This window comes from Arachis duranensis, chromosome 3 (genome assembly GCF_000817695.3).
Source record: "Arachis duranensis cultivar V14167 chromosome 3, aradu.V14167.gnm2.J7QH, whole genome shotgun sequence".
In the NCBI taxonomy this organism is placed as follows: Eukaryota; Viridiplantae; Streptophyta; class Magnoliopsida; order Fabales; family Fabaceae; genus Arachis; species Arachis duranensis.
The window spans coordinates 32,877,919-32,890,479 of NC_029774.3; the positions used below are offsets into that span (position 1 = coordinate 32,877,919).

The following is a 12,561-nucleotide window of genomic DNA, read 5'->3' on the forward strand; positions in this document are numbered from 1 at the left end:
ATGCTAGTTTGGGCGTTTAACTCCAATTTTTATGCCAGTTCCGGCGTTAAACGCCGGGAATTCTGAAGCTGATTTGCAACGCCGGTTTGGGCCATCAAATCTTAGGCAAAGTATAAACTATTATACATTGCTGGAAAGCCCAGGATGTCTACTTTCCAACGCCGTTGAGAGCGCGCCAATTGGGCTTTTGTAGCTCCAAAAAATCCACTTTGAGTGTAGGGAGGTCAGAATCCAACAGCATCTGCAGTCCTTTTCAGCCTCTGAATCAGATTTTTGCTCAGGACCCTCAATTTCAGCCAGAAAATACCTGAAATCTCAGAAAAACACACAAACTCATAGTAAAGTCCAGAAAAGTGAATTTTAACTAAAAACTAATAGAAATATAATAAAAACTAACTAAAATATACTAAAAACATACTAAAAATAATGCCAAAAAGCGTATAAATTATCCGCTCATCATCTAACCAGTTCAACCGAAGTTTAACCGAAAAAACTATTTTATAATAAAATAATAAAAATTTTAAATTAACACACTGTACAACATAATTATAATCTAATATAAACTTTAAAATATCTTCTAAATTTAAAATATTACATGTAAAAACATCAATCAAATTATTACCCACATATGCATTATTATATCCAAGTTGATTGTTTTAAACTATAAAATGTATTAAAAATCTTTGAGCTCATCAATTTAAATGGAAACTCATTAAATTAAAAGACTGATTAATTTAATTGAGCTAATTCAATTCATATATTTCTTCATTGAACTAAAAGGCTAGTGATGATCAATTTACTTCTTACTTAACAAAGGTTGATCATAATTTTAATAAATTTTTTGCATAATTTACTTCTTCCCTAATAAACTTTTAACAAATTTTCAGCATAATTTTAATAAAAATTAACAAAAATCTCAGCACAATGTTAACCAATATTAACCAAGTGAACTAAAATCAACTAATTATTTAAAACAATGATACAATCTAAAGCAGAGAACAATACAGCACATAAGCATAGTTAATCATTCCATAAGGCAAATTTAAATCTGGGTAGCACATTAGCACTAGTAATCCCTCCAAGGATAATAACAACAACACTAAAGAAAAAAGGTATGTAGTAGGAAAATAGAAGAGATGAGTATTATGCAGAAGAATAAGCTAAAGATTACACAAAGCCAACTAATACAACTGATTACACTTCTTTCAATTTTGTTCTTGATCATCTTTGATTCTTTAAAAATAAAGAGTTATCTCCTTTACAATCCAAAAAAATGTTCTGAAAAAAAATGAAGAACAAGAGAACGAAAATTAAAAAAAATGAAGCCATTAACAAAATTTTCAGCACAATTTTAACAAACATTCACCAAAAAACTAAAATCAACTAATCATTCAAATCAATGATTCAATCCAAAGCAGAATCTCCCCCCCCCAAAAAAATTGTTCAGAGCAAAAAAATGAAGAACAGAAAATGAAAATTAAAAAAAATTATGCCATTGACTTCGAGGAAAAGCTGCAAGCCTGCGATTGGTGAGAGGGAACAGGGTTTGGAGACTTGGAGAATGCCGAAAGGACGAAGAGAGAAGCCCCTGAGTGTGACTGTGGCCCACTCCTTACAGCGGTGGTAGAGGCTAAGGTTGAAGGAAGTTCTGCTTTTTGAAGGAAGGAGATTGGCAAAGGGGCTGGGGGGCACAAGGCACAGTGGAGGAAGAAACAGTGGCTCCTGAGTGCAACGGACTGCGGCATTGAGGCTCTCCTTGCAGCGGTAGGCGAGATTGTAACCTAGAGTAGAGAGTTGAGAGAGGAAAGAGTCTGAAGAATGGATGACTAAGCCAGGGAGAAGAGGAATTTTGGATCCCTAAAGCTAAAAACATCAAACGACAATTTTTTTTCAAAACCGACCGGGTCCCGGTTCAGTCCGACCGATCAGTTCTTGGCCGATTCAACAGTTTAAATACGGACTGAACCATATTTTCTTTTGGTTTGCGGGTGGACTGGTCCGACCAGTCGTTCCGATCCGATTTTCAGAACATTGCCTTTTGCAGAGGTTACGAGCTAACGAGAATGCTGTGCTGAAACTACGCCAGGAAGGCTACCTGTGAAGATACTCTGATGCTTAAGTCAATAGTGTTCTTAGGTAATAGAGTGAATAGTGTAGTACCTGCCGTGTTTTCATTTTCCCTTTATTACATCTTTCCCGATGTAACTGTTATCAGGCATTTACTGCCTTTAATGTATTTCTTTTAATATCATGATTTGACAGCTTTTCAAGTTAATGAATTAATTCATTTTTAGTGGTACTTACATTAGACTTTATTGAGCTCGTAACGTAATATACTCATTTAATCGTGACATTAGAATTATTATTCTTTTATAGAACAAGGTCATTCTTGATATATAATCAAATGCTCAATTCAATGGATTTACCCTCTAGTTAAACTTAATTTGAATTAGAATTTTTCAAATTTAATCAGTTTTCAGAGAATGCACCCATTCCAAGGGAGGAACCAAATACTGTACTATATAAAACACGAACTTTGCATATGCATATAAAGAGAATGCTCTTTAGAAAATATTCTCTCAAGTCTTAAAATTTTTACACACACGCACACACGGGGAGAGTGAGAGAGAAAGAGAGAGATAAACTAAAATTCAAATATTGGAAAATACAAATTTATAAGTGCGGAGTTTCAAACCCTAACATCAATTCCCGAATCTTTCTCACTACTCTCTTTCGAATCTTAGAGACTTGGAACAATTTTTTTATTTAATTATATAGAAGAAAAAAGTCCAATATCATTACTAATCACTACCCGCAATTAGTTTTGAAAAGAAAATGGATACATGAATTGAATTGCATTACTGCTATTTAATTCTTGAATCTTTCTCTTTGCTCTTTTTTTAATCTTGGAGCAATTCTTGATTCTGCATAATCAATTTGCAATCACATTGTTGCTATTCCTCTTTTCGTCAAATCTTTGAGCAAGTCCTCGATGATCTTTTCTTTGCAAAGAAGAATATTTATAAAAAAAAAGAGAAGAGAGAAACAAAAATAGAACAAAGTGAAAGAATGAGAAATAGTGTGTTATTGTGTATTGTGTTGTGTGTTGAGTGTGGAAGACACAAAAATGAGGTAAGTAGAGTATATTTATATGTTACGCATTACGCAAGGCGTTACTTATACGCTATTTTGACGTTATTTATCCGTGCGTCATTTATAAGTTATGTTTACGACATTGATTACACGTAAGCTAAAAATTTATATACCATGAATTCAATAAGTCAATAACTAATACAATATTATTCATAAAAATAATAGAAAAATAAACAAAAATATTTACATGTTAACCAAAGAAATATTTTAACATGTTTACAATATTAATAGCTACATATTCTATTTGTTTATTTATAGATCTATACAATTACACAAAAGATTCAGCTGATTATCATAATTGTTCTTGAATCATATTTATAAATCAAATTTTGTTATGTTTAGTAAATATAATAAAGTTAAAAATTATTCTTAGAGAATATTTCAAAGAGATGGATGTGAAATTGAGAATTGTACATGAAATTTTAAATTCAAACAAGACATACATAAAGAAAATTATCATTTTGTGTCTTATACTATATTCTTTTACTATTTCAAAAGTAACTATATATACTTATGCAAAATTTTCTATTTTTTTAATACTGAATTTTTATTTTTGTAAAATTTAAAATTATATTTTTATTTTAAAATGATTAAATTGTAAATTAACATGCATCATAGTAATTGTTAGTTTGCTTTAAGTGCAAATTTACATATATTGTATTTGATAACCATAATGCTACTAAGTACTAACTAACAATTTTATTTACGAGATAAATTTCCGTTTTATAAGCATCAAATTGCAGGAAAAATAAAATTTGAAAAAGAAAATTACGTTTAGTCTATTTTAAAATGCCTAAAAGATGTAAGAACATATATTTTTCTTATTTCATTTTGCTTTTTATTCATTCATTCCAATTCGATACATAATACAATATAAAAAATTGAAAAAGATTTATAATTAAATGAAATTCACTCTTTTTTCCTCAAAATAAGCGATTTTATTCATTTTAAAGAAAGAAATACAAGTGTTCAAATTTAGAACTTAAAAATAAAAATTCCAATACTCATTACCTAGCGAATATGGTCGGTATTATTAACCAAACTTAATTATTCATATGAGTTCAAATTATTAACACTAAGAACAGAAATATCGATAATATATAATTTTACATTATGTATTTACATAAATTTATACGTTATTGCAACACAATGTGAAAAGACATAAAATGTAATAGATTGATCAACTTCAACCAAGTCCAGAACATGCTTGTGGGAAAAAACTCAATTCCCTACGCACCCTTGGTCTCCATTGCTAATTTTGAGGCTTCACCATTTAAGTTTTGCGGGAAAATACTGCAAAGTACAAATCATGTTACAAACAAAATAACAAATCAACAAAATCATTCAAATTTTTCTCACCTTCTCAATAAGAGACTGATAGTATGGCTTAACCTTTTCTACATCAACTAAGACTTTACTCTTGCTATACAAATCATACTTGCTGCACAAAATTATCAGTGATGTAAGTGACAATAGAAGATGTAGCTAGAAAAAAAGATATATTTAAGTTAGGCAGGAACTTACTTGAATACATGGAGCCATTTCAAGTTCTCACGGTCTTCATCATTCATGAGATGAGCGTATGCACCTTCCTTGTGTAAGGCTACAAGGTTATTATACATCATATAAAGGGTTATTGTATTTGCTGACCAAAGAATAACTAGTCATTTATAACCCAAAATTTAAATAGGAGGACAAATAGCACATGGTGAAAACACTTACCATAGAAAGACAAAAAATACCAAATTATTATATAAATTGCAAATCATTCAATGATCCAAGTGATGCACTCTTCTATATAGACTCACCAAATACATGTAATCATCATGTCCCCATGACATCATAACGTTGTTGAGTCCACATCCTTTAGTGTAGACCCCTTCTTTCGTGCTACAAGCAGGATTTTTGAAATCTGGGTTGTACTTGAAATACTAGAGCCAAGAAGAAGCTTATATTGATTGCTAGTTTAAGATAACAAACTAAAGTTAGTTATAACTTTCTCAAAACTAATTGATTACCTTGTGGTGAATGTTTGCTTCATCAAAGGCACAACCAACAGGGAATGTATCTCCTGCAAATATGTATTTTTTATTAAGTTTAATTGTTGAATTCAAAATCATATACCATAACTCCATAAGGCAATTAGAAGTAATAAATGCTCACCAGCAACAGCCCATTGAGGAAGCTCGCCAAATTGAGGAAGAAGAAGAATCTTTCCAAGATCTAAAACAAATCAACTATCATTTGTAAATTTCTATTGCTATAAAATATGTTGTCTCTTTGTAAACAAAAGCAGCTTAACTTTCATGTATGATTATGATCAAGACTTTAAATGGCTCTTTTAGCAAAGCTTATACAAAAGTATATCCAAGTGCAAGTACCATGGATGAGAGCAGTCAGATGCAACCAATCTTCATTGGGATAATCTTTTCTGATGGCTTCAGCAGATTGTAACAAATGTTGAATTTGAGGTTCATCCAAATCAGGATCACTCTCATCCACCACTTGATTGAGCAGCTCACAACATTCCCATATGCTCATTTCTGCCTTGTCCAATTTCTGATAGTGCTCTCTCATTTTCTTCACCTGTAATAGCATTGCATTTAGCAAATAAAATTTTAGTTAGCATTTATCATTCGCATGACATTGCCTAGGGAGATAGATTAAAGTCTGCTTACAAAGTCATATGTTTGGTTGATGTGTTGCAGTCTATAGAATTCCTCTATATCTTTTTGCCTTTCACTTTCAGCATCATAATCCCTGCAAATATCCCGTCATCAACCCACATTAGCATTATTTTTTTATCAACATACACTATTTAAAACGATAAAGATCCATTAATAAATATTAATTGAAGAAAATATGAGTGAGAGAATATGAAATGGAGTTGAAACCTGAAAGAGTGGCCAAATGAATTGATTTCTGGTGTTGTAAATTCATTATGTGAAAATTCCTTTGGCAAAGAAAATTCACCATTCAACGCAACTTTCTTGGCTTCCTCAGTGACAGTGTGCACGCTCTTCTCGTCGAATTGTGACCCTGAAAATATGTTACAATATGACAGACACGAGTTATATATATATAGCCATATTTGTGCAAGAATATAAATCAAATTGAAATAGTAAAATAAAGGTTACAATAATACCAAGGGAAGGTTGCTTAGCAAGGATGGTCATCATTGTCGTAAGAAAAGACAACAACAAAAATTACTGGAGAAAATGCTTAAAAAACAACAAAGAAAGTAAAAGAAAATCTCAATGAAATGGATGTGGCAAAAACCTCTGACAAAAAAGGTGTTTATATAGCTCAACATAAAATCCTTTTTCTTGTGTTTAAATTTTAAAAGTTCCAAAACAAAAAAAATAAATGGATAAACCAATTTAGAATCATACTATTTTAAGTAACTTCTTATCCTAATCAAATTCAAAATTGTTCATGTCAACGTCAGCGTTAGGTGTTATCTACTCATTTTATAATCCAAGACTTGATTAAATTATAGTAAAAATTACTATTAAAAAGTTGTACTATATACTAATATTAATCCATGCTAAGAGTTAAATTTTGAATTTCTGATCCTAATAATCTATATACGTTATTCTTTATGTTAAAATAATTTTATAGCTTAGTCATACTCTTGTAGGTGTTGCTGTTAATTTGCTGTCTTCATCAAAAATAGTTAACAATTTATGAAATTTTGTTTTTTGTTACAAGAGTTGTAAACGAAATATATGGTAGCTCAACGAGTGATAACTAATTCTTTTTCCTCCAAAGATAGAAATATTTTATTCCAATAAGAGAAAAGGAATGGATCCTTTTCATTTAAATTAAACAAATAATTTATTTATTTGTGTAATATTTATTAATTTAAATATGAATGCCACATCTTTAATACATTGAGCAAAAGAAATATAAACTCATCCAAAATCAAGTTTTTTTATGAAATTTATCCATATCTTGTGTACTGAGCATCTAAGATCTTAAGACACTCTTTTTGGATGTAGTGCATTCAAGATGTGTGCAAAATAAATTCAAATTCTTTGCATCGTAGAAAACTACTTACAAAATATTTCACATATATAAGGACTTACAAGCACCGTAACTCGACACATGGTGAGGATGGAGTGATATTTGAGTACAATTCTTCTATGATAATACTACGCATGTGGCATCTAGATTCCCTCTATACACTAAAGAATTGCATGTTAATGAATATAGATGCAGTTGGTTCTAATGAGATTGGAAATGTCGGGTACAAATTTCTGTCAGCGCTACTGAATAGAAGATTTTGAAACAAGAAATTTTGGGTCTAAGGTGATGACCATGTGCGGATAATGTTTAACGTGTATTCGAAGCTAATGTCGCAATGTAACATGTAATGGAATAGTATACTGAGGCTCGTGACGTAGGAGGTGGTGATGGGCCTTTTTCTTTGATTCAGTAGGGCCTACCGCTAGCGGCAAATTCTATTCAATATGCCACATCGAGTGGCTATGTGGAGGAGGAGGAGGAGAGTGAGTCTGATTCGGAGTACATTATTGAAATGTGGCCATCTAGTGAGAGTGGTTCTTTAGATGAGTGTGTGACAGATACTCCAAGTGGTGGGGTACTCAGTTTTATCTTCCTCCACCTTGGCTATTCCTCAAGTATCAGATGTTCCAAGTTATTATTGCACTTTAGACATGGATTCCATATAGCTGGATGATCCTTTTAACCTTAGCTAAAGAGAAGATTACAGAGATGATAAAATTGAATTTTGGATGGACTACAAGTTTAGGAGTAGAGACCTAATGTATCTAACTTGTGTCGCCATGAAGAATCCTACCTTCATGGTGGTCTTTACTCTGATGTCCCCATCTAGCCAACCTATTAATGGAGATTAGATTACGTTATATAATAAATATTGTAAAATTGTAACTCAGCATGAAATGAAGTTTACGTACCTCGCAGCAAGCAAGAATGTGACTACATCCCTTTTGGTCGGATAAGAAGCAGTAAATCTATGGTAGATCTATGACTGTATAAGCGGGATACACCTGACAATTTTCATAATATCGCAATGAGCAACGCTACACAAAGAATGGTAGGTCCAAGCAAATTTTGTAGAGCCCACGATAATCCCCGACATGTGTTAAAATGCTCAAGGAGCGGCAACCACCTAAGAGGGATGAGGTTGGCAGACTTGTCCATAAATAAAAACCCCAATTAGTATCAACAGGTAACACCGGACATACTTTCTCAAAGTAACTGGATCTACACCTTGCGGAATATGTGCAATTCTGTCTCTAAACCAAGACATCTTCAGCACAAAAGCTTTCTTCTTCGTCTTAGGCTGAGGTGGAGTCCTAACATCGAGCAGCTCCTCAACCCAATACCACATAGGTGGCCATCAAACGTCTAAAAATCTCTAGTACAATTTCCAATCGACTCACCATTTGTGTGCAACCCAAGATAGTATGCCACGTTTTGGAATGTAATGATGCACTTACCCAGTAGTAAGTGAAAACTATGGGTCTTCGGCCTCTACCGCTAAATAAAAGTAGAGAGAAAAAGGTTGTCAAGGATGAATCCCTAAGTTCTACTGCATAGCCAAACTGGGCTTCTCTAATATACAGTAGGAGGATGTTCGATGTTAGGATGGACAAGCTCACACGATGACACATGGACATTGCAGAAATACATGGTCACAATTTTTTATTAAATATTATATGTCTCAAATTTACTAAATTAAATAAATTAACTTGATCTAAGTCTAAAATGATCTTGATGGTTATCAGTGGCTAAGAGAATGGGGGCTTGAATCTTAGCCTCCTTTTCTTGTGAATATTACCTTTTGCTTTCTTAAAGAAACTTAGGAGATATTTTTACTTTTGTCTCGTATCAAGTTGAGAGACACTTTATTTTTATCTCTTGAGTAATAGAACCAGAAGTGAAGTAGAGAAGAAGAAGTGACACATAGATGTATCTTGGTTCAGCTACCTAGTGCAATGTAGCCTACATCCAGTCTCCATCACAATTATGATGGGATTTCACTAACTTTTTCAACATATTACATACACCAATGTTTTTCTAAGATCTACCTAATCCTATCTGGGACAAATCCAGATTCTAATAGAATCTGAATTTGACTAGATCTTAATCTAGCTTTCAACAGTAAAGTGCTAACCCAACTTACAAGAGAATCTCCACAGGATCATGACTTAAAACAGAAAGATGTACAAAGAAAATCTGAAACATCTTATGGCTTTTTCTCTAAGTTTAACTCATCGCTTTTTACCTCTCATTGGCTTTTTCTTACAAACCTCACCATGTTTGCCTTTTTTTAATGAGACTCAGACAGACTAAATTGAGAAAAAGAGAATACTAAATGAGAACCATGAAGGAGAAGAACTCAAAAGTTTAGGAAGCTATAAGAACTGAACACTGTGCTTTGTTCTTACTCTCTTGCCTTCAACCCTTGGCCATTCACCCTTATTATAGAAGAGTGAAGCTTCCTAGGTTGAAGCTAGTTCACGGTCCATACTATCTTCTTCTCCTTCATAGAGCTTACATCGGCTTTGTTAGTGAGGAGAGAGAAATCTGAATCGGTTGCATGCAACTTACCCATTCTCTCTTATCCTTTTTCTTCAAGTTTCTTCATTCTTGACCGTGAAGCCTTGCTTTGGTTCAAGTTTTATTTTTGAGCATTGATGAGCTTCTAACAATTATTGACTTTGCTTTCTTCATTCTTGCTTATTTTATTCTTGGTGCTTGGCAGATTTCTCCATGGTTCTTTAGTAAAGCACAAAAGGAGAAAGACATTTTTTATGTTTTCTGACCGAAGAGTGACTAGCTTCTTGGTTGTAGTCTTTTTTTTCTTGCTTGGATTTGGAAACAAGTTTTTTGTTCTTCACACCATCTTAGCTATTGCATTTTTCTTTTCTTTCTTTCTTCCTTGTTGGAAGACGTGATCGAAGTGAAAGAGAGAGGAGAGAGAAGAAAGAATTTGGCTTTCGGTGGAAGCTTCAAGAAAATTAATTGGAATGAATTTGGGGTTCAAGTGTCTGAAAGTGGAAAATGTAGTTGATTACCGAATGTGCTTGGATTTTTATTTGGGCCATGTAACTTGTGGCTAGGTTCAGCCATTTCCTAACTTGGATCATGATTGGGGTATTTAGTGTAGACTTGCTTAATAGGTGATCAATGTGTAACTCATATTTTGTGTATACATGGGCCAGACCGGGTTTGGGCTGGATCTCAAGTTTCTTGGACCAATTTGGTTAACTTATTTTCCTATGCACTAAACCAAATAAATTAAACAAACAATTGATAATTAGCTTATCATGTTTGTTTATCACAAAAATTAGTTTTTCAAACTCAATAACCTCTCCCTTGATGACAAATATTATTAAAATAAATTGTGAAAGATTAGGAGAGGAAACTTCCCTTTGATGAATAATTCACGTAATACTCTCCCTTTCTTTTGATCACCATGCTCCCCCTTAATATGTACTTTGATCAATCTGATTAGGACAATTTATTCATAGAAAAGAATGCCTATGTTCAAAATATATTCTAGCAATTATGAGCTTCTTTGATAAGGCTATTAGTAACCCGATTTAAAAGGATAAAGGCAAAGTTTTCAAAAAGTTATAGTTCCTTTAACAGAGTAAGATTTCAACACTTATGAGCACATAATACTAATCATGATTGGAAACATGTTATCCCTATAGAGACATGATCTAACAAAACAGGGCAGAATATTCCAAAACATAACCGAAATAGATCTCAAAATGTAGAATCCAAAACAGAGCATTAAATTAACAAATACAAGCTCATAAGCCAATCATGATACAGCCCATGTTCTCACTCAGATCCTGGTCTAAATTAAGAGACATAATAAAAACATATCAGAGCAGAATATTTTAATAACCCAAAAATAGAATTGAGACAGAGCTCAAAATTGAATCAGAGCTGAAACAGGGCATGATGTTCTGTTTCAATTTCTTTTTATCCTTTCAAAATAGTAACAATTTATTTTCAATTCATTTCATCTCTCTCCCTTTTGTTATCAAGGAGAAAATCTGCAATCACAAACAGCAATTAACACAGCCAAAATAGCAAATCATGCATACCAAATAGAGTGTAACATAGTTAAACTTATGACAGTCATCCAAGTTGAAATAAAGTTCAAGAGAAACTAGAAATATATCAAAGTTCCGATATCAGAGGCAACAAAATATAAGTCATTCAGAGGCAATAGAGAGCAAGACTAGGCATCAGAATCTTCATCCTCAGTGTCCAAGGCATCTTCATCTTTGTCTGACATGACCTGGTCCTCATCAAGGGAATCAAGATGTTTCAAAAACACCTCGATCCTATCATGAATGATTTTTCATTTTGTAATGCAATATTCCGCTGTTCCTTACTCGATCTGACCATCTGTTTTGTCATAAAGACATATTCTTGAAGAATATCTTTAACTATCCCAATGATCAAGTATTTATGGGAATCAGATGTACCAACAATAGAGGGAGAGGGAAGGCTTTCATCCTCACTTTCATATATTGCAAAATCTTTAGTACGCTTGACACCTTTGTCTTTAACCTGTTTGGATACACCACCGCCTTTGATAATAGACACCTTGTTCTCAACGAGCTCATTGCTCAAATAAATAGAAAAATATTCAAACAAACAAGTTAAAAATATTCCATAAGGAAGAGAGCTCTTTTTATTGCTTTTGACACAATCCCACATGTGGCGAATCATTAGATATGCAAAAGAAATAGGGATGGAGTTCAGAATGGCATAAAGCACAAGAGTGTCACAAACTATTACCCTTTGATATGATCCGTTTTGAGGCATGATTATGTGAGGTATGATGCTATGCAACAGAGCCCTAACAGGACCTAGGGCATTGTGTGTGGGAGTTGTGCCATCCATGGGGGAGAAATTTTCACATATTCTAGCCAGGGCTTCTTGGTGAGAGATGCCAATATGGTTATCTCATTTTCCAGACATATAGACATTTGCCTTTGTGTCTTGGTACCCAAGAGCTTCACAATAGTTATTACATTAAAAACAAATTGAGTATTTTTAACAAAAGAATGAAGTTCCCATTAATGAAAAAGCATATTTGCATAAAACTCTCGCACCAGGTTCGGATAGACAGACTTTCTAATTTTGAAAATGTTAGTCCATTTCAGATCATGAAAACTATTTCTAAAATCAATCCTTTTTTCAGACAAAGCATTAAGATCAACCACAAAAAATGAATAGAGAGTTCAGTTCGAAATGACTTGCTTATAAAACTCATAGTCAGTGCAACTGGCAAAACGATGAAGATCATAATGAGAGTATGATGGTTTACCATACTTCTGTTTGAACTAAAGAGAGTCAAGATGTGGAGGCTCTCTTGTATCGTGAAGTGTG

At 33.0% G+C, this 12,561-nt stretch overlaps 1 protein-coding gene across 1 annotated transcript; it reads right to left on the reverse strand.

The window, feature by feature from the left end:
* Positions 1–4,419: 4,419 nt before the first annotated feature.
* On the reverse strand, positions 4,420–8,530 carry LOC107478669 (inositol oxygenase 4-like). The gene is made up of 11 exons (XM_052258236.1): positions 8,385–8,530; positions 7,952–8,016; positions 6,048–6,192; positions 5,832–5,913; positions 5,535–5,739; positions 5,317–5,376; positions 5,172–5,224; positions 4,958–5,084; positions 4,678–4,798; positions 4,513–4,594; positions 4,420–4,446 (listed from the first exon to the last, which is right to left on the reverse strand). Exons 1-11 carry the CDS (start codon positions 8,528–8,530, stop codon positions 4,420–4,422), a joined length of 1,113 nt encoding a protein of 370 aa, XP_052114196.1.
* Positions 8,531–12,561: the final 4,031 nt, after the last annotated feature.

Coding starts and splice junctions, on each gene's coding strand:
- LOC107478669 (XM_052258236.1), bottom strand. CDS start 8,530: ATGTGGTATTGGGTTGAGGAGCTGCTCGATGTTAGGACTCCACCTCAG. Junction 4,799..4,957: donor TGATTACATGTATTTGGTGA/GTCTATATAGAA, acceptor TTCTTTGGTCAG/CAAATACAATAACCCTTTAT. Junction 4,447..4,512: donor ATCAGTCTCTTATTGAGAAG/GTGAGAAAAATT, acceptor TGTACTTTGCAG/TATTTTCCCGCAAAACTTAA.